General features: G+C 51.3%; 1 protein-coding gene across 21 annotated transcripts in view; it reads left to right on the forward strand.

The window, feature by feature from the left end:
- WDR20 (WD repeat domain 20) overlaps window positions 1-26,609 on the forward strand; it is a 64,503-nt gene that overhangs the window by 29,679 nt on the left and 8,215 nt on the right. The window contains exons 2-4 of one of the 21 annotated variants that reach the window (XR_008299719.1): window positions 12,172-12,354; window positions 20,268-20,453; window positions 23,709-23,824. The exons of 1 other annotated variant lie outside the window; for it this stretch is intronic. Coding sequence is in view for 16 of the 20 variants with exons in the window: in XM_027066647.2 (XP_026922448.1) it covers window positions 10,709-10,760; window positions 12,172-12,354; window positions 23,709-24,968 (1,495 nt within the window). In the remaining 4 variants the exon portion in view is untranslated. Of the gene's footprint in view, window positions 1-3,963; window positions 4,112-4,189; window positions 8,368-10,708; window positions 10,761-11,711; window positions 11,773-12,171; window positions 12,355-16,249; window positions 16,383-16,412; window positions 16,613-20,267; window positions 20,454-23,708; window positions 24,969-26,609 lie in introns of those variants that run through there. 19 more of the 21 variants (XR_008299721.1, XM_027066647.2, XM_027066652.2 and 16 more) reach the window with 19 other exon arrangements.

A 26,609-nucleotide genomic window follows, 5' to 3' on the forward strand; every position in this document is an offset into this window, starting at 1 on the left:
CCCCACTTTCTCTCTCTCCCTGCCTCTCTCTGTCCCTCCCCTGCTTGCATCAATATGTACACTCTCTCTTTCAAAATAAATAAACATTAAATTTTTTTCACCAGTTACCCTAGTGCTGTTTTAAAAAAAAAAAAAAATGTTTTTTTAAAAATGTTTGTTTACTTCTGAGAGAGAGAGACACACACAGAGCACAAGCAGGGGAGGGGTAGAGAGAGAGAGGGAGACACAGAATCCAAAGCAGGCTCCAGGCTCTGAGCTGTCAGCACAGAGCCTGATGTGGGGCTCGAACCCACAAACCGTGAGATCATGACCTGAGCTGGTCTGGTGCTTAACCGACTGAGCCACCCAGGCGCCCCACCCTAGTGCTGTCTTTTAAAAGTCATTTTTTCCTGGTTGGGGTCCCGTCCAAGTTCACACACAGCAGTTAGTTGCAAGCTCTTTAGTCTTGTTTAGTCTGGACCTGTTCCTTAGCCTTTTCTTTGTTGCCATGATCTTGACATTTTTAAGAGTTCAGTTATTTTGTAGAATCCCTCTCAGTTTGGATTTGTCTGATTTTTTTTTTTTCATGATTAGATTCATGGGCTGCATTTTGGGGAGAAATACCACAGAACTGATGTTGTTGTGCTCATCCCAGGGCAGCATGTCAAGAGGCACATGATGCTGATTTGCCCCAGTATTAGTGGGCAAATTAATGTTAACCTGATTAAAGCTGTATTTACTAAATTAATCTGTTGTAAAGTTCCATTTTTCTCTTTGTAATTGAGAGGTAATTTGTGAGGGGACACTTTGAGACTATGTAAGTATCCTGTTTCTCATTAAACCTTTTTCCACTAGTTGTAGCATTCATTGATTTTGGCTGAACCACTTGTTATTGTGTTACTATAATAGTTGTAAATGGTGATTTTCAGACTCCATTATTCTTTCCTCCTACGTTTGTTAGGTGTTAGTCTAATCTAAGGAAGAGCTTTCTTTTCTCCATTTATTGATATCAGTATAAACTCAGATTCTTACTTTATTCCATGAAAATTCTGCAGTATTATTTTGATGTATTTTTTAAAAAGTAATCTCCAACCAATGTGGGGTTCAAACTTGCAACCCCAGGATCAAGGGTCACGTGCTCTACCGACTCAGCCAGCCGGGTACCCCTCATTTTGATGTTTGAACTGTCCCATCTTTGTGTAATGGTAGCCCCTCTGCCTTGCCCCCTAAGTCTTTTGGGCCCAGCTTTTGTAGTCTTTGATAGCTTTCTTGCCCAGAGGTACAAAAAGATGTTCCACGTTCATTTTTTGCCCCATACCTGGTATCAGGTTCTAGGAGCCTTGGTGACTTTAAGTGGCAAATACTGTTCGAGGCAGAGTCTAGGCACCAGAAGTTGCTATTTGGTCATTGCATCTATACCCTTTTATTGCACACAGCTAGAAAATGCCTTTTTTTTTTTTTTTTTAAAGAAAACACACACACACGGTTTTCTATTGGTCTTTCCTAGTCAATTTTTTGAAAAGGTTTATTCATTTTTGAGAGAGAGAGAGGGCGAGGGTGAGGGGAGGGGAAGGGGCAGAGAGAGAAGGAGACACAGAATCCGAAGCAGGCTCCAGGCTCCGAGCTGTCAGCGCAGAGCCTGACGTGGGGCTCGAACCCACAAACCATGAGATCATGACCTGAGCCGAAGTTGGATGCTTAACCGACTGAGCCACTCGGGTGCCCTTCCTAGTCAAATTTAAGATGAATGATTTTACATTTATACCTCTTATGTGCAAAGTCTCAGCTCCTAATGACAGTCACATAATCAGCTTGCTTCTACAAGGTATATTCAAAATAACGATATACTGTTATTACTAACAGTGTGATTACAGTATGAATACGATTTTAAGATGTCTTTGCAATTTTTTTTGTCTTTAGAATCCTATTTTTTATTGTTTCATTTTTCCACTTAATAAAGCATATAACATCCTTCTTTGCTAGTAAGTAAATATCTTCACTTTAAATGGCTACATGACATATTTACCAATTTCCTTTTTGGAACACACAAGATGTTAATAATGTTTCAGTGTAAACAGAGTTGAACTGGCTGTCTTTGTACATGTGTTTGCTCATTAAAATTTCTTTTTAATTCAGGAATAGCATACAGAAAGAAGTGTGTTAAGTGTAAAGCTGTGTTAATTTGTCACAAAGCAGAATCAATCCCAGATTTAAGGAACAGCATTCCTGGCCAACCAGCCCTATGGCCCCTTCCCCACGCTCTTCAAGGGTACCCACTGTTCTCACTTCTAGCATCGCAGATTAGTTTTCCTTGTTTTTGAACTTTATATAAATGGAATTATTATATGCTTCATTTATATTTGGCTTCATTTAATATATTTTTTGAGGTTTATCCACATTTGTTCTCAGTGTAGTAGCATTCCATGGTTAGCCCGCTCTTTATCTAGCCTCCTATAGATGGACATTTATGTTGGGCCAGTTGGGGGCTACTACAAATTATGTACTTGGGAGATAGGCTAAGGATGCATTCCTAGGAGCTCAATTTGTGGTTAGAGGAAGGGAGGCATTTGCTACGTGTTGCCAAGTTGCCCTGCATAAAGGCTCTGCCAGCTTATGCTCCTGCAGTGGTGAGGGGAGGCCAGCCTCTCCACGTTCCTGTAGGTGCCAGTTTTGCTGGTCCACGTCTTGAAACAGGCTGCTGTTGCGCTGCTTGGCCAATGGTACATTCCAGGTGCCTGGAGAGGCTTTTTCTAATCTGGCAGGGAAAAACCATCAGAAACGTCTGAGTGGCTGTTACTGAGGTGGCCTATGAGAAAGTTACGCCCTCAAAGCTTTGCATTAGCTGGGGATAAGACATCCCTGACAAGTGACTGAGCACAAGTGCCGAGCGCGTAGTTCCGGTGATGCTGTAAAACGGTAGATGAAGGAGAGGTTGGAACTTTTCCTGGTGCTGGTGTTGAGAGCAGGTCAGCTCTCCCCTGCTCCACTGATCTAAGGCTACTCCCTTCAGCTGAGCTCTGGCTGATTAGAGACGAAGTCTTTGAATCACAGAGGCCAAATAGAATGTTTTGGCCACGGCTTTTAGCGGCTCATCTCCATGGTGTAAGAGAAGTTTAGTGTTTGTTCATTCTCTTTAGCTTTCTTGCTTTCTGTTTGGAAACACGGCATCGCACTGGCTCCAGAGTGCTGTCATTTGATACATAATTACTAGAGCACATCGGTGCCAATTAAAAGAAAAATCCGTCTGTTACAGATTCAGTAGTTCATTGTTCCAACTGAGATTGGGTGATTGGAAAAATAGCAGTTTGGGGCTAAAAGCACAGTTCTACGCTCTGGGAAACGTCGGGCAGACCACCACCCTTCCTTGGGCCTCAGTGTCTCAGTAGGATGAGGAAATGGGAGCTGGAAGGTTGCAGGGCCTCTAGACAGTTGGGGGATTTCGGGTATTTCTGACTTAGAATGGGAGTTCCTCTGCAGATTGCTGCTTAGGTTACAAAGGAACCTGAATCAGAAAATTTAAAAATCCTCTTGGTGCCGTGCCAAGCACCACAAGCTCGTGGATGGCCTCGGTGTTAGGAAGATAGCGCGGCAGTCTTTGAGCAGCACATAGGAAGTACTCACTGCCTCCGAGTGGCCTGCAGTTTACCAGTGTCGCAATGCTTTTAGGTCCAAGGATTCCCCGCCAAGCCCCTTTAAGGGGAAACTTAAAAAAAAAAAAAAAAGTATTTTCTGAGAATTTGAAGTGAGTATCTTTTGCAGAAATAAAACACCTTGCCTTTTCTTCCATTTGAGGTGTTGGTATTCCCTCAGGAATAGGAGTGCATATTTTGTGCATATTTAACAGAAGGGTTTAATAAAAAATAGGTCATTTGTGTATGTCAGCATTTTAATGTAATGAGATCTGGTGTTAGAATGTGGGCAAACTGAATTCAGCTGGTGTCGATTCGTGGTTTTTCTTTAACGAAGAAATCCGTGTTCCATTAGCCTAAGCGGCGGCAGCCATTTGTAGAATCTCAACACCACGGAAGAGCCTTGACCTGAGCGTGGCGTTCGGCTCGAGAACTTGGGAGAGTTGGCGAAGAAGTGGTAGTTCGGCGGCTTGTTCAGTTCATCTTTGAGAAATCATCCGAGGGTAGGGGAGTCGGTTTTTGGGTGACAGGCTGCCTTGGGGAAAATGACACAGGATGACAACAGACGCTTGTTGTTTCAGCAGGTCCTTGACGGCAGTGCCGGGCCAGGGGAGAAGATGCGCCAAGTAATCCCGTCCTGCTTCCTCCCCGCGGCACCCCTGCCCCGCCCTGCGCCCTGCCGACCTGCTCCGCTGACCTCCCTCCGGAGAGGGAGCCTTCCCTGCCCCTGTGGGAAGCGTTTCTCTGGAGACCGGGAAGCCGCGCCACAGATTGTCGCTGTGAAAATTCAGTGAACGTATCTTGTGCGTTTTGTGAGTGGGCGACTCTTCCCGTTCTGGAATGACGTAAGGGTGGTGCCCCTCACCTTTTACGCCTCATTTGCCTGTATTCTGAGGACGTCCGGCTCACTGGCCTTCCCGGCTCTCTCCCTCCACGTTCTCCGGCCCGGCCGTGGCCGTGCCCACAGGGCAGGTCTGAGGTGGGGGCTCTGGGCACCCCTTCCAGGGTCGGAGCCCAGCGGAAGCCTGCTAGCAGGTGTCACCCGGCAGTTTGTTTGTTTTTAGTAACGGGAAGGGGTCGGACGTCACGTGGGCATGTGCTGTTAGAGGAGGGAGGAGGCACGGAAGCTACGAAAGGGAAGGTGCTGTCTTGTTGGGGAAAATTCCGTAGAAAGGAGACCATGCCCTAAACTTGGCTTCTCCTGTTGTCTTTGTCCAGGAAATTTAGGGCAGAAAGAACCCTGTTTTCCTTCTGTATACTTCTTTGAAGGTATTAGCGAACGATGAGGGTTTTCAAAGCCTGTCTGTGGTCGGCAGCAAATCCTCACATATGCACAGGGAGAAACGTGAGTTGAAAAGAGAACTAACTTTTCTCAAGTGCCTTTGAAGTGCCAGGCGCGACTCTAGCCTGTTCCCTCCTGTGAACGCAACAGCCCTGTGGGGTGGATGCACTGAGAAGGGAGCCCTGGAGTCTGGGCCACACCGATCAAGGCTGGGGTGTCTGGTTCCCACCCGGGCGAGTGATGGGGTTGCAGATCTAGGTGCGGCCTCAGACGGTGCCTCGTCAGCTGCCCGTCGGCGCCCTGTGGCGCAGGAGCACAGGGGCTGGACTCCGCCTCGTCTTGACTGCAGATTCTGTTTGCCTCCTTATAAAATGCAGGGGCAGGAGTCCCCGGCACACAGATGCGTAAGGAGGGCCAAAAGAACCGATGCGCAGAGGTGCTTTGTAAGCTGGACAGTGACGTACTGATATTTGCTCACGGAGATTGTTTTCTTTCACAGACGGGCACCCAAGAAGATGTTAGTTGTTGGTTGGGAGTTTGGTCAGCAGCAGACCACACATTTGCTTTTTTTTTTTTTTTTTTTTTTTTTACACCTCCCATAAGTGTTTGTTTATTTTTGAGAGAGACCGGGCATGCTGGGGAGGGGCAGAGAGAGGAGGGGACAGAGAATCCAAAGAAGGCTCCGTGCTGACAGCAGAGAGCCCAGTGTGGGGCTTGAACCTGTAAACCGCGAGACCGTGACCTGAGCCAAAGTCGGATGCTTAACCGACTGAGCCACCCAGGCACCCCCACATATTTGCTTTTATGTACTTCTGGCTGTGGAAGTTTTTCCTTCCGCTTTTAGAATTGTTTCATTTCTGCAGTAGATATTAATGATACCGTTTACACGCCACGCCCTCTATTAGGTGTTGGAGATAGAGCGGTGAAGGAGGCAGATAAGTTTCTGTCCTTTTTGAAACACTGAAACTGTACAGATGATTGACATTTTCCTCCTGTTGGGAGAAGAGATCCCAAACCTGGTTGGCTTCTTACTGCCCCGATACATATTTTAAGTCCGTGTTAGATAACTCTTTAAGTACCACTCAGTTATGCGGATATTTTGGGAGTAGCTGTTGAGCTGAAGAAACCATGAGAAAGGTGGATTGGGTGGGGGTTTCGCACGATCAGCCTTTGTTTCTGCTTCCGGGCAGGGGGGCAGTGAGGACGTTTGAAAATCACTGTGGTGTTTCTGTCAGAGCCCGGGGTATTTTCCACTGTGGGGAAGAGCGCTTTGGTTAAAGAGTACTTTGAGCTTTATTCACAAAGTGAATCTACCTCAGTTCTGAGTGGCTGGAGTTGCATTTATCCGCATCTGGGACTCGGAGGGCTCCTCCACTTCCCCACGTGTCGTCCAGGATGCCCAGCTAGGTGTGGTCCAGCCGCAGACCCTGGAGACCCCAAGCCTCCACCCCCCCCCCCCCCAGGAAAACTGGAACAGTCTGTAATCTGGCTTGTTTTGGATCCCAGGTCTCGAGATAGGACTCCAAATGTTCCTTCTTTCCAAGTAGGTGATCCTTTGTGGCCCTGGGAACCTGTCCCTTGTTCATCTCTGGTTCCTGTTTTGGTCGCCTGAGATGCGGTCAAGAGGAACGATCATAGAAAGCGTGGTGTCAGTTCTCTTCTGACTTTTAAATGGCGTAACGGAGACCTTTGTGTCACCGGGGCTGCTCCGGCTATTTCCGACCAATTCATTGGGGCCTTCAGTGACTCAGCAGCCTCCTGACTTTTTTTGCTTTTAAAAGGAGCTGGACTTGCACGGTGTATGGAATGCAGTTAACATCACAGCCGACGCCTGTGGCCCGTAGTGATGGCGGTCGGGGAAGGTCGGGCGAAAGCGTGCTCCCCAGAGGTGAGATGAGGAGGTCAGGACACTGGGGCCGCCGTGAGCAGGATTGTATGGACGCTGTGCATGGGGAAGGTATTCTGAGCGAGGGAAGGGGTGTGAGGAAAGGCCAGAAGGTGTAAAGAGGACAGGCAGCGTGTGAACAAGTACCTCTGGAGGGCGTGGGGGTGATGAGGCCACGGCAGCGAGGCCCGTGGGTGCCAGGCCAAGGGGTTTAGCCAGCGCCGGGGCAGAGCCACGGAGGTTTGAAATGGGAGGGTGACCGAAGGCTTCCCGAAGATGAATCTGGCGTAGTGTGTGGGATGAGTTGGATGTGCAGAAATGGGTGGAGGGTCTCTCTTCTGGCAAGTTCTGTGGGACTGATTCTCTCTGAGGTGGTTCTCAGATGGGGAGGCAGAATATCAAATGTAGGAAAATCAAAGCCCGCCTTGATTAGCAACACTGCCGCCTCCCGTGTATAATAATATTTTGACGTGCACTTTTCAAAACCGGTCTTTCGGAGATATTTTCCATACCGCATAAAATGCTTCTGGGCGCTCAGGAGGGTCAAGTAGCAGGTTGCCATGAAGGGGGTTCTGCGCAGGCCCACGTGCCTTCTCGGAGTTCCTCTAAGGGCTGGGCCAGGGTGCGGGACCCTGACCGTGGCGAGTAGGCCCGCTGAGCCTGTGGGGGCTTTCCTTTTGCGGGGCGTTCCCCAGCAGGCCGGGCAGGGGTCTGGGGTGCAGATGTGAGCCGGAATAAAAGGGCTGCTTCTGCAGACCTTTGTGATACTGGAAAGGGAAGCGTGACATTTTAGTGTGTACTTCTTGATCAAGGATTTTGATGACCAGCTCGTGTCTGTAGTAGGAATTCTTAAGCCATCATTTAAAACTTCCCTGTCGAGAATGAGACACTGACAAATTATTTGTAATCAATGACTCCTTACGCAGAAACGAATGAGCATGGGTAGGATTTAATCTTACCCCTGAAAAAAGGGAGATCGTTGCACTCTTATGCAGGTAGCAGACACTGAGCATTTGTGACAGACGGGATGCTCTGTTGGGGCTGAGTAACCAAATGTGCTCTAATTCTTAAAATCGGTAAGATTTTTTAACTATGTTGCACTGTAAGTTCATGTTTAAGAATTCAGGTAACTGGCAGTAATTAGGATGCAGATACATTAAAAACATCTCAAGTGTCGATAACTTATCTGTGCAGAAGTCGCCAGAAAGCTGCAACACAAAAACCGATTTTAGGGAATAATACAGTGGTAACTACTTAATGCAGAAGTTCTCCTTAAGGGAGTTTTTATTATAATTTTTATTGTAATTGTAATTTTATTGTAATCAATGATAATGGACATGAAACAGTACTGTAATAGTGTAAGTGATTAAATACTAAATTCTGTGGAACAAATTAAGTACTTGAGAGTTCGGAGGAAGGAGCCAACCCAAAGAATGGTAGTTGGGAAGAAGCCTGTTGGAGGTGGGGGCTTGGACCACTGGGTGAAATTCCCCAGCTGCAACCAGCGGGGCGGCCTCCCGAAGCCAAGAGAGAGGGTCGCCAAGAGAGAGGGGCCGTGAGCCTGCAGCACCCTCAGGACCTGCCCCACCAGGCCCTGGCAGTTCCTGCCCACTCCCCCGGAGGGGTGGCTGAGACTACAGATGTGATGTGAGGCTGCCGGGGCCCAGGAAGTGTTCCGCAGGCGGAAGTCGTGTCCAGCCTTCCACACTCTGGTGTGATGGAAGGTGAGAAGCTCCTGAAGGGTCTGACCAGAGAGGTGGGACCTGACAGGGGCAGATTCATAGAGGCGGCTAGGGGCTGGGTTGTGTGCGCATGCTCTGTGCCTCAGATCCGTTGTCAGGGGGCTTTCTTCTCGGAGACGAAGGGAGCACCTTGCCCCAGGCCTCCTGGCTGCCCAGAGGGGAGGCAAGGTTTCAACATAGGCCTGCCAGGCTCCAGAGTCCGGGTTCTTTCTTCTTCTGCCAGACTGCGTCTGCCAGGGAAGCCACCTGTCAGGGACTGATGACCCTGTGCAGAAGAGGTGTGGCCCACTCAGGTAGTTACTGCCACTACTAAAAAGGTGTGTGAGCTCACCGCCCTCCCCCCCCCCGCCCCCGCCCCGCCATCCCCAAAGAAGAGGGGAAGAGGAGGAAGAAGAAATAGGCCACCTGTAAGCACATCAGTGGGAAAAGGGAACTTGAGGATTGGCTGAAGAAGGACAAGATGAGTCACAGATGGTGGCACGGTTTGAACGAAGGCAGGTTCCGGTAACCTGACTTTCCTCGCTCTGGGGTTGGGCTCCAGAGGGCTCAGGCCCCAGTGGCGGATCCTTATGGGTGGGTACAGGCCCAGCGGTCACTTGAGGCTCCGAGGTAATCCCTGCTTGCGGTAGGCGCCATGTTGCCTGGCGGGTTGTGCTGTTCTGGTTCTAGTACGATGGGTGCCGTGGGGGGGTGGGGACGGGAGTGACCTCAGGTAAGAGGTGTTCTGACTGTTTCTTGGGCCTACGTCTACTTTTGTGCCTTCTAGAACAGTGCTTTCACCAGTGTTGAAGGACCAATTTTAAAAATTTCCAATCCATTGGAACTGATACTTTTCTAAAAATAAAAACAAAATTACTGGAAAACAAAATTGAAAAAGATGTGCAGAGTATAAATTCTAATTTTTTTATTAGAGTCGACAGATACAAAATTACCGATTGCCATAAAAAGTTTCTAAATGTTCTTTTTTTTGAAAAAAAATTGTTTTTAATGTTTATTTATTTTTGAAAGACAGAAAGAGACAGAACATGAGCAGGGGAGGGGCAGAGAGAGAGCGAGACACAGAATCCGAAGCAGGCTCCAGGCTCTGAGCTGTCAGCACGGAGCCCAACGCGGGGTTCGAACTCACGAACTGTGAGATCATGACCTGAGCCGAAGTCGGATGCTCAACCGAGTGAGCCACCCAGGTGCCCCTAAATGTTTATTCTTAATTTCTGTGCTCAATCTTGACTGCAGACCAGTAAACTGTTCACAAACTGGTACACTTTGAAAGCAGTGATCTAGGAAGAAAATTGTTAAGCAAATTAGTAAATAAGACGTTTGGGGAGTATTTACACCATTTAAGAGTAGAAGTCTTTCAGTTGGCATTTAAAATACTTGAGGCGTTTGTGCACATATGATCTAATTCCAGATGACATCTTTTCAGTAGAGTTCCTTGGTGGGAGGCAAGGATGTAAAATAAGTTTCCCAAGAACTGAGGCTGATGTGGTTACTGTGAGGGATCTGTAAGGTTAATTCTGTACTAGTGATGGTACTTGGAACATCCAGTCCAGAGCTTCCACTTCCTCTGTTGTCCCTGAGAGCCAGTGTGTGTTCTTTTGCTCATGTATGAGCATTAAACAGTAGTATGTTTTCTCTGTCAGTTTTTGGCTTGCCTTTGAACTGATTTTTATAGTTTTGGGCATAATTTTAGATATATTCTTGAAGGGGGAAGTTCCCAAAGCAAGCTCTAAAAAAAAAAAAAAAAAAATTCTCAAAGAGTTATACCTGCTGATATAGAGATCATGTAACAACTTAATTGTTCCTATTTCAGATTTGTTTTTTGTCACTAGCTGCCAGTGTTTTTTTCACTTTCTGTTTTGGGCACTTCTGACGTTTGCTGATACCCCTTTGCTCTGGAATGATTTGCTGTGGTCCCTTAGCCTAGCTGCTTTTTCCCTGCCTTTAGGGTCCAGCCCGGGGGCGGCTTCCCACAGGCACCCTGTCCCTGTCTGGGGGGGTGGTGGCTTTCTCGGCTTCTGCAGCCCTCAGCCCTCTGCTGAGCGCGGCCGCCAGCCCACCTCCATGCTGACTCCCAGCCCCGCCGGCCCCTTTTCCTCCTTGCTGCAAAGTCAGATCTTCCTTGTGTTTTGTGTCTTTATGTTACACTTTTCAGGGCTCTTTCATGTATATATTCTCTTATTTCATCCTCCAGACAATCCCATGAGGTTGGTAGAACAGAGATTCTCATCTCCGTTTTAACTGAGGTGAGGCTGGGAGAGTGTCCGCATGGCATGTATCTTCGTTCCCTTGCCCTGTGCTCTTAGAGTTCCTGTTCCACTCGGTCCAGACTTCCCGATGTTGGGGTTTCGAGTTTGCTCAAAGATGCCTATAATTTTGAGGTCCTCCTTTCTACTCAGTATTTATGTGTGTTATTTGAAAAAATGAAACATTAGACTACTCAGCACAGTGGCACAGGCCCCTTTGGAAGAAAGAAATCTTTAGAACCTAGCACAGGGGTTGGTCAGCAGACAGCCGGGGCCATGGCCCCAGAGCAGTGCCCAGGGCCGGAGTGGTCGTGTCAGAGGACACGCTCAGCAACCTAGTTGTCTGCGCCTGTGACTTTCAACTAAGACTGGAGGGTGGTGTCCTTTATTTCCACAATATCAGCCCAGCGTATTAGATGGCATGGAGCATTTCTCGTGAAGGAAAAAAGTCGTACTTTTAGGGATTGAGGGGGAGGTGCAATGAAAAATCACTTTTGGTCCAAGTCAGAAGTCATTTGCTTCTGACTTTGGGGTGTGTTGGGTGTGTGTTCCTTCCATGTCCTTTATGGTCAAACAGACCAGGGTTCTACATCTAGCCACTTACTTAGGTAGGTATGGTGACCATGGCTGAGTTACGAACCTCCCTAAGCTTGTTTTCTCATCTGTAAAATGGGGCAGTATTCTCTGCTCTAAATGATCATCGTAAGGGTAAAAGGCGATGTGTGTTGTGCACCTCGAGTGTGGGCTCAATAAATGAAAGGAACCCAAAAGCTAATACAGAAGAGGGACTGACCCAGTAAGAAGGCTCTTGCTTAGAATTGGCTGCAGCAGTGATTCTCAAATCTGAGTGGGCATCGGAATCACCTGGAAGGCTTGCTGGGCCCACCCCTCTAGTTTCTGATTCATTTGGTCTGGGGTGGGGCTTGAGAATTTGCATTTCTGAGTTTCCAGGTGATGCTGCTGCTGCCACCGCTGGCCTGGGGACCACACTTTGAGAACCCCTGGGCTACAGGTAACTCACCAATGAGCGTTTAGATGCTATAGATCTATTTGCAAGCTGAGTTTTTATGTGGTTAGAGGTACTCTGTTAGAAAATGCTTGGAATGAATGCATTTTACAAATCTGAATTTAGCATCTCAAGGATTTTCCCTCCTGAAGTCCAGGAGTCTTTGTTAAAGAGATTTGAAGAAGAATGAGTCGTGAAAGTAATAGTTGTAAAGAGTCTAACGTTATCAAATTGGCTAATGTGTGTGAAAGTGCTTTTACAAAATGCTGAAAACTGAAAAAAAATTTTTTTAAATACCTTTGTTTTTAAGATTGAACATCATAATAGAGTATAAGATAGTGTAACTGTTAGATTTCTCATCTCAATGTGCTGTTTACCGTATGTATTTTTCTCTTTCTCCTCCAGGCTGCTGACTTGAGTAAACCAATAGATAAAAGGATATACAAAGGAACACAGCCTACTTGTCATGACTTCAACCACCTAACAGCCACAGCAGAAAGTGTCTCTCTCCTAGTGGGCTTTTCCGCAGGCCAAGTCCAGCTTATAGATCCAATCAAAAAAGAAACTAGCAAACTATTTAATGAGGAAGTAAGTAGCACCCTGTCTTAGCCGTTAAGAATCCCTTTAAGAATTTACACATTCTTACCAAGGGCAGTGGGCCTTCGTTTCCACATTGGGCCAAGCCCATTTCTCACTCTTTCAGCCGTCCTACCTAGTGTTACCCTTTCAAATGTGGTGAATTAACTCGTTGAATTCTACCTGTTCTTCCTTGGGATAACGGTTTTATGCGTTTTTTTTATGGAGCGTGCTCAGGTGTCTAGAGCAGGTGCTTTGAAACTCTTTCATAATGGGGGCAGGGACGAAGCTGATACTTGGTGTTTTATCATTTAAATAAGAAAATACAGAACTCCAGACCTTGTTCACATCACCAGAAAATTTCATGCAGATCAAAGAACCTGATAATAATTCCTTAGGCTGCTTAAATTGTAGCCCAGCCTTTTGTGTCTGTGTTTGATACGTGTTTGGCTAAGGAGTAGTTTTTTTTCTCTTGAAAATATTTGCTGTAAAATCACCTTTGACATAGTTTGAAGTCCTGGCACTTAAAATTGGATCACATGACACAGCTTTTGCCAGTGTTACAGCATGTGCTGGGTTTCTAGTATCTCCAGTTTTGCTCTGGAAGGAGCCGTGTGTTCAGGAACATGTCAGAACTGTTAAACATGGCAGATAGAAGTTGCCAGATAGATTCTGTTTGTTAAAGCTACCGGAGTGGCTTTTTGGCCCCAAGAGTTGCCATTGCAGATTCGACGTTCTTCAGTGTGACTCTCCCGGCAAATGGAAAAGATACAGTGGGCTCGCTGACGTAGAAGCCCCGGGTCCGCAGCGTTAACTTGTCCCCTCAACCCTGATGTGCGAGGGTCAGGTCACCTGGGATCCCTCAGGAAGGACAGGTGGTTTTGCACTGTTGCCTGGTTTTGCTGTCATTAACTTGGAACAGAAGTGCGTTATGGATTCTGGTTTATAAGAAATAATTCTTTGTGGGCAGGAATATTCAATTTGACGCAAAGTTGCAGTTAAAATTCGGATTCTTTTGTAGTTGTCACGGCATGCCGCTGTCCACCCCCGCCGGTCCCCATCCACCGTCTCTGTCTGGCATCGCCAGCGGATTCGGCGAGATCTTGTGAACCACGCCATCTCTGCTTCTGGTTTCATCTGAGTTGACTGGAGACGGGACTTGCCATAGGGACTGACAGAACTATGGAAGAGCAGCATTTACTCCGATTCTCTGTTTTTAGAAGTCTTAAGTAGAAAATGGTTTTATTGACCGACGTATTTTATTAATAGTACCTGGGGAAGTGATCTCTTCCTAGCCGAATGGTTTTGTTGTTGTTGTTTTATTTTTTGTTCTTTTTTTTTTTTTTTTGGTGGCCGTTGGCGGGGAGCAGCCGGCCTTCTCTGCACCTGCCACCTGAAACTGAATTTGGTTTGTGTCTGGGTGGGGGACACAAGGGGGAGAGATTACAGCCACCTAAAGGGCTGTTGGTAAACGAGGTCGGGGGATGCTCTGGCTGAGGATGGCACAGGATGCCACTGAGAGAACAAGAAGGGCTTGTGTGTCGTCATGGGGGAGGTGGGAGGCTCAGGGCCCTGAGGGCATCGGCCGCATCCGTCCCCTGCTCTGGACAGCGGAGGGATCGCAGGCTAGGAAGCAGCTCCTCACGCAGCGATCGAAGCCTCAGTTTTCCCCTACTGGTCTTCTGTTTCATGTGAAAAATGGCTGTTGAGAATGCTTGGGCTGTGTGTGCTTAAATGCCAACTTGGCGTTTATAGCTTGAGGCTGAGATTTGATTGGCTTTCACAGTAAGGAAGTTCTTTGGCTGTGCGGATACCATTCTCATCAGGTTTCGGTCAGGATGTGTAAGAGCAGGGTCGTCAGAGGCGTGTCCTCTCAGAGGCCATGGTGTAAGATTTAGAGGTTTGGGGGCGGCTCACGTTTGTCCTCCGCGCCGTCAGTCGGGTAGCTGCTGCCCTTTACAGACAAGGACAATCCAAGAGAAGGTAAGTGAGTTGTCCCAGGCAGGCAGCGAGTTGACGCTAGAGTTGGAACTGGAAATCACTTCCACGAGGGCTCCCTGGTCACACACTGTAAGCCCCACCGCGTGTGGTCGCCAGACAGGCAAACCCTTGTGCTCCTAGGAGCCGCCAGTTTAGTGAGGTGGATGGACAGGGTACTGGGACGTGTGCCAAGGGATATGTGTTAACCGTATTCTTTAGCATGTATCAAGTATCCCGAGATAAGGCAAAAGTTAAGTTCGATGGAGGAAGTCTAGAAGACTTCCAGAAGGTGACACTTCTTCTGGGTCTTGAAAGAAGCATAGGAATTGGGAAAGTGTGAGAGAGGCCTTCACAGCTGGAGAAAACAGCTTGTTGTGCCGAGGAGTGCTGGGTGACCAGGCGTGACCAACTCAGCACGAGGGCCTCAGAGAGTCAGAGCCAACAGAGAAATCGGAACCAGATGGTCAAAGTCCTGACACGCCGAGAAATGTGGATCTGACGCTGGAGGCTGTAGGGGTAGCTTCGGGCTTTTAAGCAGGGGAGTGCCCGTGTCAGATGTGTCCTTTAGAACGCCTGCCAGCACTCGGGTTGGGTTGGGGAGAATGAGGGTAGCGCGGCCAGCGGGAGGCCGGGACCCGTTCCGGTGCGAGCTGGGGTTTTTGAACGAGAGCGGTGGCCATGTCCCGTCCCATTGGCAGACCTGGGTTACTTACCACGTGCCCACTCCGGGCCTGCCCTACGGCCACCCCTCACGCACACTTAGGTCAAGTGCTGACGTGTGATGATGTGTGGGGAGGCAGAGGCCTGAGAGAGGCCGGAGGAGGGAGAGGAGCCGGAGACCGCTGTAAATGGGGCAGGGGAGAGCATCTCGGGTGGGAGGTGCTGTGCTCTAGGTACAGAACTGGAGACAGAGCGTCCCCGCGGGAGGCAGGGCAGGTGGGGGCCTTGGTGGAGGAAAGAGACTGGGCACAGGAGAGCCGCTCCCAGGGTGCCCGGGGAGGGCGAGACCCCGGGGCTGTGCCACGTAGGCCGGGGCCCAGGTGTGCTCCCGGCTGGGGCGCATGAGCCCACGGAGTGAAGCAGGGGCACAGGTCCGGCAGGGGGTGGGGGGCGGGTTGGAAGATTACCGAGGCTGCTGCTTGGAGCCCGACTTCCGAGGCGGGAGCACGGGGCGGGGTCTGGCTGTCATCCGTATGCCGGGTAAGCTTGGGAAGGAGCAGGTTTGGGGGAGCGGAGGCCCAGTCTGTACTTAATAAGCTTCAAAGGCCTGTAGGTGTTAGATACGTGGGCCTGGGGCCCAAAACTAAAGGCAGAAATTCGGGAGTTGGGCTTGTAAATAGCCCTCACGTCCCCGAGATTAGATGAAAGTTCTGTGGTGAAGGCGTAGTGAGAGTGAGGAGTGCCAGGGACTGTGTCCTCCCAGACCCTGGCCCCCGTCACGCTGCCTCCAGAGGAGTGCTTTCAGCGGTTGGTGTGTTTCCCTACAACTTGGGGTTGGCCCGGCGGCCGGGAACACGGAGCCTGGAGCCTCACTGTTGACCTCACCTCTCCTCACCGGGGGACGGGAAGGACAGACCCCCCCTGGAGGTGTGGTGAGGGCAAGATGATTCGTAAAGGGCTCAGAGAGGGAGCCCTTGGTGGGCGCTCGGTAGACTTCGCAGGTGGAGGAGAGTGCCGGGAGCACCTTCCGCTCGGGGTTGGAAGGAGGGGCCTCTTGGGAGGGGAGATACCAGCAGTTTCAAAGGGGGAAAGAGTCCCTTTCCAGGACCACCCAGGCAGAGGACGAGCGTGTGCGCGGCGGAGCAGCTTATCACGCTGGTCCCGCGTGCGGCTCACCAGAGTGTTTCGCGCGGCTGCCCGTTGCACGTACGCGTACTCACGCGCACACCGCGGTACTGACGATTCCACCTTCGCCTCCTTCCCCCAGGTTCCCGGCACACGAAAATATCACACGTTTGGACGGGTAGATGGGTGGATGGAGTGGCGTTAGAGTCTAGGAATCCACCCGACATTAAAAGTAGATGAAAGTTTCTATCTAGGAATCAAGTATATCTTAAAAGGTGATTCCCTCCCCCCCATTCACTCAAAAAATGAAAAATACTGTAAACGCTTGCTTATCGAGGTGCAGAGAAGACGGGAAGCGGCACCTGTAATTCCCAGCACACATTGTCAACCTCATCGTCTCTGTAGTTTTTCTTGTTTTTGTGAGGTGAGACTGTGAGATTCACACCTTCCGTCATCAGAGATGTCTGTGACCGCCTCCTCCCAGTCTGGCCAGTTGATCAGAGAGGTGAGCCCTCCTCCCTTCGCCCCGCCAGTGTCCCTGTCCCGCCACGGGGCCCGGCCTCCGTACCTGTTCAGCCCAGAAGAGAGGGAGCACCGGTCCTTTCCAGCCACCCTGGGGGAGCGGTGTCTGCAGGTCTGCTTCTCCAGTCTCTCCGCGGCTCCTGGGTTTCTCTTTGTGGCGCTGTGTGTGCGCTATGCCTGTGGGCCTCTGCTGGGCGTACGGGGCGCATCCGCTGAGCTCCCAGACCGCGGAGTGTGCCTTCCCTACACGGGCTCCTGGGGAGCAGAGCCCCCCACCCTCCCACCCCGGGAGCATTCAGCCTCTTGTGAAGCACCTGGAAGGGCTGGGGGTTCGCTTTTTACTGCTAGTGGTTATGGTATCACTTTGTGTGTGATGATGAACTCAGACTTGTTTGTCTTTCTAGAAATTCTCATCATTTCAGGGGTGTATCCAGAGAGTAGTAACTTCAGAGGATCTTCAAGTATGTTTTGATTATCGGGTAAGATGTGTGAGACGTAAAACCCTACCCGTGCTTGTCATCGTGGCTTCTGTCGTTGCTGACATGTAGTGAGACCCTTTTGTCTTCGCTTTGCTCCCTCTCATGCAAGGCGAGGGCCGTCACACTGGGTGGGTCCGTGCTCCTGTGGCCTTTAGGCGCGGTCCAACTGAAGGGCCCACTGGAGGCGAGGCCACGTCTTCTCTCTCGTTGGGACACCCAGCATCCCCGGGAGGGCAGAGCCAGGCCGAGCCTCGCAGCCATCTGTCCACTTTGGGGACAAAAGAGTGGTTGTGGGTATGTTGGTCGCTTTGTTTTTGTTGTTGCTTTTTTTAATCAGAGGAAGGAAATGAGCGCGTAACGATCGATCAGCTCCTTAAAGCTTTCACATAGATAAAATGACATCTGATCACCTTTTAGGTGGCTTTGAAATACCCTTTCCTCATGCTTCCTGAGGGAAGCCGCTCTCCTTAAATGCATTTACATCAGCAAAGCCCTTAGTCGCCAATTTTCCTTGTGGCTACATTATGGCTTTTCCAGCAGCTGCTGTGGTTTTTGAATTGTTTGCTTTAGTATTTTTGTTATAAACGAATATCTGCATTCTAAAATTCACACCCATTGCCCCCCAAATAATTTTCTCCTGCTTGTCATGTTGATAGTAGTAGAAAAAAATGAAAAGATAACTAAGTGCTTTTAGCAATGATACCTTATGTGGTTGCGGATTTATTTTTATTCGTGCTTCCTTTTAACTAGTTTATCATAGTTAGAAAATCTAGTCTGTTAATGCCATTAGCGATGCTAGTTTTGGTGTTTGAGTTTTACTGGATTCATATCAGAAAAGGGACGGTTTCCTCGGAATTCAGGTGGGGATTGTGCAGGGCTGCTGGCGAACACGGGGGAGAGGTGAGGGTGTGGGAGCCCACTTCTGTGGCACACACAGACCGCCTGTGGATCTGCAGATTTTGTGTTTGGTTTTTTATTGAAGCAGAAATCGGCCTGGAGTGTTCTAGAATTTGACTCTTTAATGGAAACCCAGCGGCCGGTCCAGGTGACCTACCAGAGACTGAGTCTCCCTGCCGCCTCCCTGCCCTCGGCCCCCTCCCTGAACACCTGCCCCGCCCCATCCTCCCTCTGCTGGTGTGCTGGAATGGGGCTCACACTCTCCTCCACTCCTTTTCCTCCGCCACTTGTCAGTGTCCCCTGGGCTTCTCGTCTGCAGTCTGGGAGCGGGGGGCTTTCCTCTGGATCCCGCCTACTCCTCTCCCTGGTCCCTCAGACTCAGAACTCCCCGTGTTCTCTAAGGAAGCCTCCCTGCTCCTGCTCTGCCTGCCTGGGCCCTGCTGGAGTCACGGCCTCCTTCCGAGCCTCCCTTCCTGGTGTGTAGATAGAGCCAACCTCAGAGACTTTGTCACATGATGGAGGAACATTGTGGTTCTGCTGAGCTCCTGGCCTGGGGCAGCCACTCAGCACCAGCCCCTTCTTCCTCTCTGATTTCCTTCATTTCTCTGATTTTCCTTCTGCTTTTGTCCTGCAGAAGTGGGTTTTTTGCAGAGCGTCACCCTCTCCTCGTCCTCCGTGCTTGGGGATCCTTCCTTGGGGATCCCGGGATGCCACAGATGCGGCTCGGCCTGTTCTCAGCTGCTTTCCTGGTCTTCCTTGCCCACTGGATGGGGACACTTTGATTTCTCCCAGCATGACCCCAATCCCATCCTTCTTTTTGTGGCCCAGTCGCTCAGGCTCCAAGCCCAGCAGCAGTCCTACCCGCTTCTCCCCGTACCTTCTGCTGCCTCCAGCCTAGTCCGTTGTTAAACAGCCCATCTTGCCGTGCTGCCACCATCCAGTTCAAGACCTTTTTGTCCACACACGGTTGTCACAGCCTCCTAACTGGTTCCTCTCTCCCGCCCCCCGCCCCCCCTCCATCTTCCATGCTGTACCTTCTGCCAGGGACAGTGGGACAGTTTCTCTTTATCCCATCGCTTTCCTCTTCAGAAGCCTTCACTTCCTCGCTGTCTTGCAGCCTCACTGTCAGTAGAAACACAGTGTGAGCCACAGATTCAATCTTCTATTTTCTAGTAGCACGTTAAATGAGTTAAAATAGGTGAAATTCAGATTTTATTTTCTCTGTGGAGTCCAAATATTATTTCAACATTAGGCAATATGAAATTACGAATGAGATAGTTTCCGTAGATTTTCAAGTTGTCAGAACCCAGTGTCTATTTTGCACACACAGCACATCTCACTTCAGACACACTTCAAGCTCTCAGGGCTTTGAGGTCATGGCCCAAAGCCCCTTAGCCTGAGACGTCACCATCCTGAGCCCTGGTTCCAGTTGCAGACCTCATTCCCTGCAGCTCAGGGCTCCAGCCAAAACAGGTGCCACTCATGTCCCCAGACTGACCCGGACTGCTCCGTCCCGAGCCGCTCTCCATGTGGTCCTTCCTGCCCCAACTGTGCTCAGGAACTCTTCAGAAGGGCCCGGCTTCTACAGAGGGGTTTCCTCCCTGTGCGTGTCCAGATCAGGGCCCCATCGATACTGGAGAATCCAACAGGGTAGTCCCGTTCCTTAGCATGGAGCGCTAAAATTCTTTCCCTTTTTCACTAGACATTTTCAGGAGCGAAAATACACCTTTACGGTGTAGCGACCGGGCTTTGTTCTTTGTATTTATCGAATAAAACGTTCCAGGTATTTGTTTCTTAATTTGAAAAAAAGGAGTAAAATGCTTTCTCTTCTCTTCCTTTTTTGTTAAACCCAAACCAAATAATAACCAGAGCTGTTTAAATTCAGGGACTCCGCTAGCTAGGCCTAGCGTGTGCCTCCCTCCCCGGCTGTGCGTCCCAGGTGGGTTCGTGTCCTGTTTCTGGGCACCGGCAGGCGTTGGCCCTAGCCTTAGTCGATGCCTGTGGGTGGCACGGGAGACGGCACCCCACCCTGCCCGGTCTGTCCAACCTGCCCTGGTTCCCTTCTTTCCCTCGGATGCCGGGGGCTGGGTTCGCTGCCTGTCCCTGCTCCCAGTCTCCCACTGCACCTGGCAGCCTGCAGCCAGCCCCCACCGCCGGACAGAGTCCCGCCAGGCCCTCCTGCTCCTGCCGGAAATGGAAGTCGCTGTGACCTCCTCCCCATTGGCACCGTGTCTCCTCTCCTTGCTCTGTTTTTCTCCACAGCACTCGGCACCATCAGATCTTGTGGGTCTCACGGTCTTCCCCTCCCGCTCGGACGTAAATGCCACACAGGAAGGAACGTCCGTCCGTTTTAATCGGCGCTGTGTCCGTGCCCGGCATGAATGCATTCAGTGAAGAAGAAGAGGGTGGTGAATGAATGAGTGAGTGAACGAGCGAGCGAATGAACGGGTGCGTGGGCGAGTGAATGGGACGGCAGGGAGGTTACCTGACCTCTGTGCGCCTCTGTCTCCTGGTGGGCAGTCCGGGGAGAACATCGCCTTTCTGTGGGGAAACGGTGCTCTTACATTGCTGATGAAAATACAGGGTTCTGTCCTCCGTGGAAGGCGATTTGGCAGTATCTGTGAAAATCACAGATGTATATACCTTTTGACCCAGCTGTTTTACTGGGGTTCACCCTGCATGTATGCGCATACCCGTGAAAACTGCCATGTATGCGGGGTCATCCACTGCGACACGCATGTCTGTCAGTGCAGCCATATCATTGAATACTCTGCAGCTGTAGGAGGGAACGAGGACGCTGCCCTTTTTCCTTTTTAAATTTTTTTAATGTTTATTTTTGAGAGAGACAGAGCATGTGTGGGGGAGGGGCAGAGAGAGAGGGAGACACGGAATCGGAAGCGGGCTCCAGGCTCCCAGCTGTCAGCACGGAGCCCGACGTGGGGCTCGAACCCACAAACCGCGAGATCGTGACCTGAGCTGAAGTTGGATGCTTAACCGACCGAGCCACCCAGGCTCCCCGGAAGCTGTCTTTGTACCAGCACAGACAGATGGACAGACACGGTACTGAGCACATCCACATCGGCCTTGTCCGTGGACGCAGACGCTCTGGAGAAAGAAGCAGGAAGCTTAGTAACAGTGACTTGGGGACAGGTGCTCTGGAATGGAGGAGGGGGACGTGAGTAAGCTTTCTCCGGCAGACTTTCGTGCGCACTGCGAATGTGTCACCTATTCAAACAAAGCAAAAGCTGAGCTTGCAGGGTAATTTTGAGGTGAAAGAGTGTGTGTGCAGAGCCCCTTCCTTACCGGTGCCCGGCACGCAGAGGAGATCCTCCAGTGGGAAGTCGGCACCGCTGTCCGGCGTGCCCCAGACCTGGAGGAGACCCGGGGACCGCCCCTCGAGGCCCGTGCTTTCCCCACGCTTGAGCACGTGACCTGCTAGGGAGCGCCCCTTCCGCCTTCGAGCTGGCGCCGGGGGCCTTGGCTTGTCGCGGTTCGCGGTCGCCTGCGCTGCTGGGCCGGACTCGCAGGTGCTGGGGCAGACCCGTGTGTGCTCAGACGCCCGGCGGGCGCAGAGTGGAGGCTCCGCGGTTTGTCCGTCAGGTGCGCCCACAGATCTGCTGGCACTCATCTCCGTGCCCCTTTTCAGTCGGGAATGAAAGCTCTAAGTGGGTTCTGTCCTCCCAGGAACCTTTGCTGTAACCGTAGTGCTGGAACTATCTCCCTTCACGCCTCACGTTTGTTGGACAGTATTACGAGTTGGAATTCTCACGAATTATTTTTGTTGTGTCTCTTTAAGTGGCACACGAAACGTTCTCCTAAGCACAGTGCTGGAAGTTTTTAAGTCTGTCCTTAAAAATTTCCACACAGGAGAGAGCGGCAGAGGTGTTGTGCGGGCAGGACCGCGATCTGGCTGTGGTGACGCGTGAGGTGCAGGAACCGAGAGCCGTGGGGTCGGGGGAAGGACGGCGGCCCGGCCGCCCGCCCGCCAGCCCGAGTCGGCGTTGCAGCCCCCGACCGCCTGACCGGGCCGCCACCGCAGGGGCCGAGGGCCGCGGCGGCCTGAGGCCTGCTGGGGCAGCCTGGGCCCGGTGGGTACAGCAGGGGCCGATGGGTGGGGAAGGCCCCGAAGTCACCTCTGGAACCTCTTGTGGAGAAGCAGTGAAGGCCTAAGGGAGACCCTGCCAGAGTGGTCGCTGGGCTTTTAGGTTGCCCGCGTCGGAGTAGGTCAGGTGCCTTTTGGGGGCGGGTAGGAAGGGAAAGAGGGACGAGAACATCGGCTGTGTCCCCAAGGCCAGCTTGTGCGTCTGTGTTAATGAAGGGGGCCGTCCGGGCCGTCCTGCAGCTCCCACACCGGGGCAGTAAGCAGCGTCACCTGCCGCTCGGTGACCCCTGCCCGATCCCCCGGGCCCCGCGTGCTGTGCAGGGCCGGGCCTCCCTCCTCTCCCCTTGCGTGGGCTAGTCATCTGTAGGAGCTTGCAGGGTTCATTCATCTCTTCTGTGAAGACAACAGGTTATTTCACGTTCTGTGATTTTCTGTAAGAGGCTGCGCACGCAGGATGTGCGCGCCAGGCAGATGGCGGGGGAGGGAGGGCGGTTTGCGTCGGCCCTGAGGCTCGGGCTGGGAGTCCCGGCCGCTGGGTGAAGCGGTACGTTCCACTCACCAGGGTCTGCTGGGCTCCCGGGGAGACGGGTGCCGGGAATGTTTGGCAGCAGGAGTGTCGACAAACGTGGGAGTCTTAGGCACTTGTGGATGGTTTCTGGTGATGTGATCGGGGACCGGGCACCCCGGAGAGGGGCACCGTGAGCCCCGCGGCCAGGTCCGCCAGCCGGGCAGCGCGCGCTTCTTGTGCCTTGGGGTGGTTTTTACTTTGGCCTTTTGTTCTCTGGTTTTAAAGGCCGGACTCTCGATGTGTGCTTTTTAAAGGAACGGCTGGTCAGTGGAGCAGAAATTAGCACGGAGCAGAGCGGCAGTGGGCAGGCACATACTCCTGAATCAATCGTCTGTTTGTTTTTTTAAACACCACCCTGTTCCAGAGAAGATTTGGAGGAAGTACTTATAAAGATGCACACAGGACAGCGACTGGGAGTGAGGAAGTTTCAGTGAAGCCAGGGCTGAGGTGGAGCCCAGGAAGTGTGCGTTGAAGTCCCGTGTGCTGTTGCCAGCGGCTGCACAGGGACTGCCCACCCTGGAGCGGCCACAGCAGGGGGGCAGGTGTAGTCAGCACATGACTTACATCGCCGCCATAAGACGCAGAGGGGCCAGGAGGCGTAGCGCTCCCCGCTGTGAGGACCTCGAGATTTTCCCGGGGGTCTTCGTAGAGAGGATGCTGTGTGTAGGTGCCAGGTAATCACAGATTCAGACGCTCCTAGCCTAAGAAACGAAAGTTGCCCCGGGGGCTGGCCCTGTGACCAGTGTGTCCCAGCGCCTGGTACAGTGTGTGGCTCAGAGTAGGCTCTCGACAGTGTGTGTGGAATGACTGACTCCCTCAGCGAAAGCCAGTGGCCTAACGCCCAAGCGCGATTCTAGAGAGTAATTCTACAAGGGGCCCAGATGCTCTTCGCTGGCTTGGCCGACCGCGGGATAGAGAGTGCAGTGCCTGGACGGACTTCCCTTCTCACCGAGAAGCAGACACGTTTCTTGCTGGAAAAGTTGACCGTTAAAGCTGCTCCATTGTGATAACTTGTTCTCCTTTGTCTTCACAGAGACTAATAGACAAGTCACGCGTAACCTGTGTCAAATGGGTTCCCGGTTCGGAAAGCCTTTTCCTAGTAGCCCACGCCAGTGGGAACATGTACTTGTATAATGTGGAGCACACTTGTGGTACCACAGCCCCCCACTACCAGCTTCTGAAGCAGGGCGAGAGCTTTGCCGTGCACACTTGCAAGAGCAAATCCACGAGGAACCCTCTCCTTAAGTGGACGGTGGGCGAGGGGGCCCTCAACGAGTTTGCTTTCTCCCCAGACGGCAAGTTCTTGGCGTGTGTGAGCCAGGACGGGTTCCTGCGGGTGTTCAACTTCGACTCGGTGGAGTTGCACGGCACGATGAAGAGCTACTTCGGGGGCCTGCTGTGTGTGTGCTGGAGCCCGGACGGCAAGTACATCGTGACGGGGGGCGAGGACGACCTGGTGACGGTCTGGTCTTTCGTAGACTGCCGAGTGATAGCTAGAGGCCACGGGCACAAATCCTGGGTCAGTGTTGTGGCGTTTGACCCCTATACCACTAGCGTGGAAGAGAGCGACCCCATGGAGTTTAGTGGCAGCGACGAGGACTTCCAGGACCTCCTCCATTTCGGCAGAGATCGAGCCAATAGCACGCAGTCCAGGCTGTCGAAACGGAACTCGGCCGAGAGCCGCCCCGTCAGCGTCACGTACCGGTTCGGCTCCGTGGGCCAGGACACACAGCTCTGCCTCTGGGACCTCACGGAAGACATCCTTTTCCCCCACCAGCCGCTCTCGAGAGCAAGGACACACACAAATGTCATGAACGCCACGAGCCCTCCCGCTGGCAGCACTGGGAACAGTGTCACGACGCCCGGCAACTCCGCGCCCCCGCCCCTGCCCCGCTCCAACAGCCTCCCGCATTCCACCGTCTCCAGCGCCGGCAGCAAGAGCAGCGTGGCCGACGGGGCCATCGCTTCCGGGGTCAGCAAATTCGCGACACTCTCCCTGCACGACCGGAAGGACAGGCACCACGAGAAAGACCACAAGCGAAACCATAGCATGGGACACATTTCCAGCAAGAGCAGCGACAAACTGAACCTGGTTACTAAAACCAAAACGGACCCCGCTAAAACCCTGGGGACGCCCCTGTGTCCTCGGATGGAAGACGTTCCCTTGTTAGAGCCGCTCATCTGTAAAAAGATAGCACACGAAAGACTGACTGTGTTAATTTTTCTTGAAGACTGTCTAGTCACTGCTTGTCAGGAGGGATTTATTTGCACATGGGGAAGGCCTGGTAAAGTGGTAAGTTTTAATCCTTAATGCTGCACCAGATCTAGAACTCGAATAGGTAGTGATTTTTTTCTTGCGGGAGGGTGGGGTGTACAATGAATGTGAATGGCACTTCGTACTCTTAATGTAAATCTAAATGCATCAGAGCCATAATTTTGGATACTGCATGCCATGTAATTCTGAATCATTTGATAATTCAACTTAGAACGTTTAAAAAAATATAATCAAACTAATTGCCAGCCAAGTCAGTCACCCTCCTGGGAATATATAGAGTCCCAAGGTTAGCGTTCCTGTATTAGACGACTTCGATTTTAGGAAAATCATGACCGTGTGGGGAACAATGACTTTCAATGCTAAAATTAAAATTTCTGCTTTAACTGGAATATTTTTGCTTAACTACTCAATTAGAATGTTGTACACCTGATCGGAGTGTGTGTTCAGTATGGGCGGCCATTAATTGTCATTTATAGGCCAGTTTTTATCTTAATCATAAAATGTTTAGGAATCTATGAAATTTAACTTTAGGAACAAAGCATTCAGCAGGGTTGATTGATATTATTTTTACATTGTTCTGGCAATCCACAGAAAGAGAAGAGCCTTAATTTTTAAAACCCATTTTAGTCATTTTATGACAATTAAAATTGTTTATTAATAAACATCTTTTTTCAAAGAAGCAGTTTGTAGCACTTTGATTGAGAATCTGTGCACTAAACAAAACCCCACACTCCTCCGAGCCTGGCTGTCCCGGGGACCGTGGGCCGAGGGCGCCAGCAGCGGTGGTCACAAGTGCCTGTTGCCACAGAAGCCGAGACCCTTCACGTTGGATGCGTTTTGCTTATGTTTTTTTTTTTTTCCAACAAGGGAAAGGCGGTTTTGGTTTCTTTTGTGGTTTTTTTGTTTTGTTTTTTTGTTTTCTCGCGTGTGTGTGGGTTTTGTTGTTGTTGTTGTTTGACGATGTTTTTTGGTCAAAAAGGCACGACCGTGGCCCGGGACAGACTCCGCAGCCCCGTTTTGTGAAGATTCCAGGCGCTTCCAGAGGGGGCGCTGGTCTGGGTTTTGTTTTCCCGCCCAGAGTCGGGGGGGGGGGGGGGGGCGCAGGTGCAGGTTGCCCCCTTCTCTTCTTACTGGACGGCAGTCGTGGCTCCGCTTGGGCTCTGTCCTCAGTGGCTTCCTGCCGGAGGGCCTCACCCCTGGCCCTGGTGGCCTCGTGGCTGCTCGGGAGCCGTGGGAGCGGCCGTGGGCGCTTCCCTCCGGGGAACCCCGAGCTGCTTCTGCCCGGGCGCTGCAGTCTCGGGTTCTCACGCCCGTGGTCCCGATCACCTGTGCGAGGAGTTGCAAGTTCCAGTTTCACCTGGAGGACCCGGTTCTTTGAGCTGCGTGTCTTAGGTTCAAGACGGCGGTTATCTTGTTTGTTAACTTACTTTGGTCGTTTCGGTTTGTTTTCTGTGTTGCACACCTTTGTGATGAAGCCTAGAGATGCTGCTCGTTGACACCGGTTTGAGTAGGGGCTGCGATTCAGCGAAGCAGACACCGGGGGGCTTTCCTGTCTCTGCAGCGCCCAGCTCTGGTGCCGGAGCGGCGGCTCTGTGTGCTCCTCCCGCAGCCCGTCCCCACCTTCCCCGGGCCCCCGCTTCCCGGGCCTGCTTGCCTCCC

This window comes from Acinonyx jubatus, chromosome B3 (genome assembly GCF_027475565.1).
Source record: "Acinonyx jubatus isolate Ajub_Pintada_27869175 chromosome B3, VMU_Ajub_asm_v1.0, whole genome shotgun sequence".
NCBI lineage: Eukaryota > Metazoa > Chordata > Mammalia > Carnivora > Felidae > Acinonyx > Acinonyx jubatus.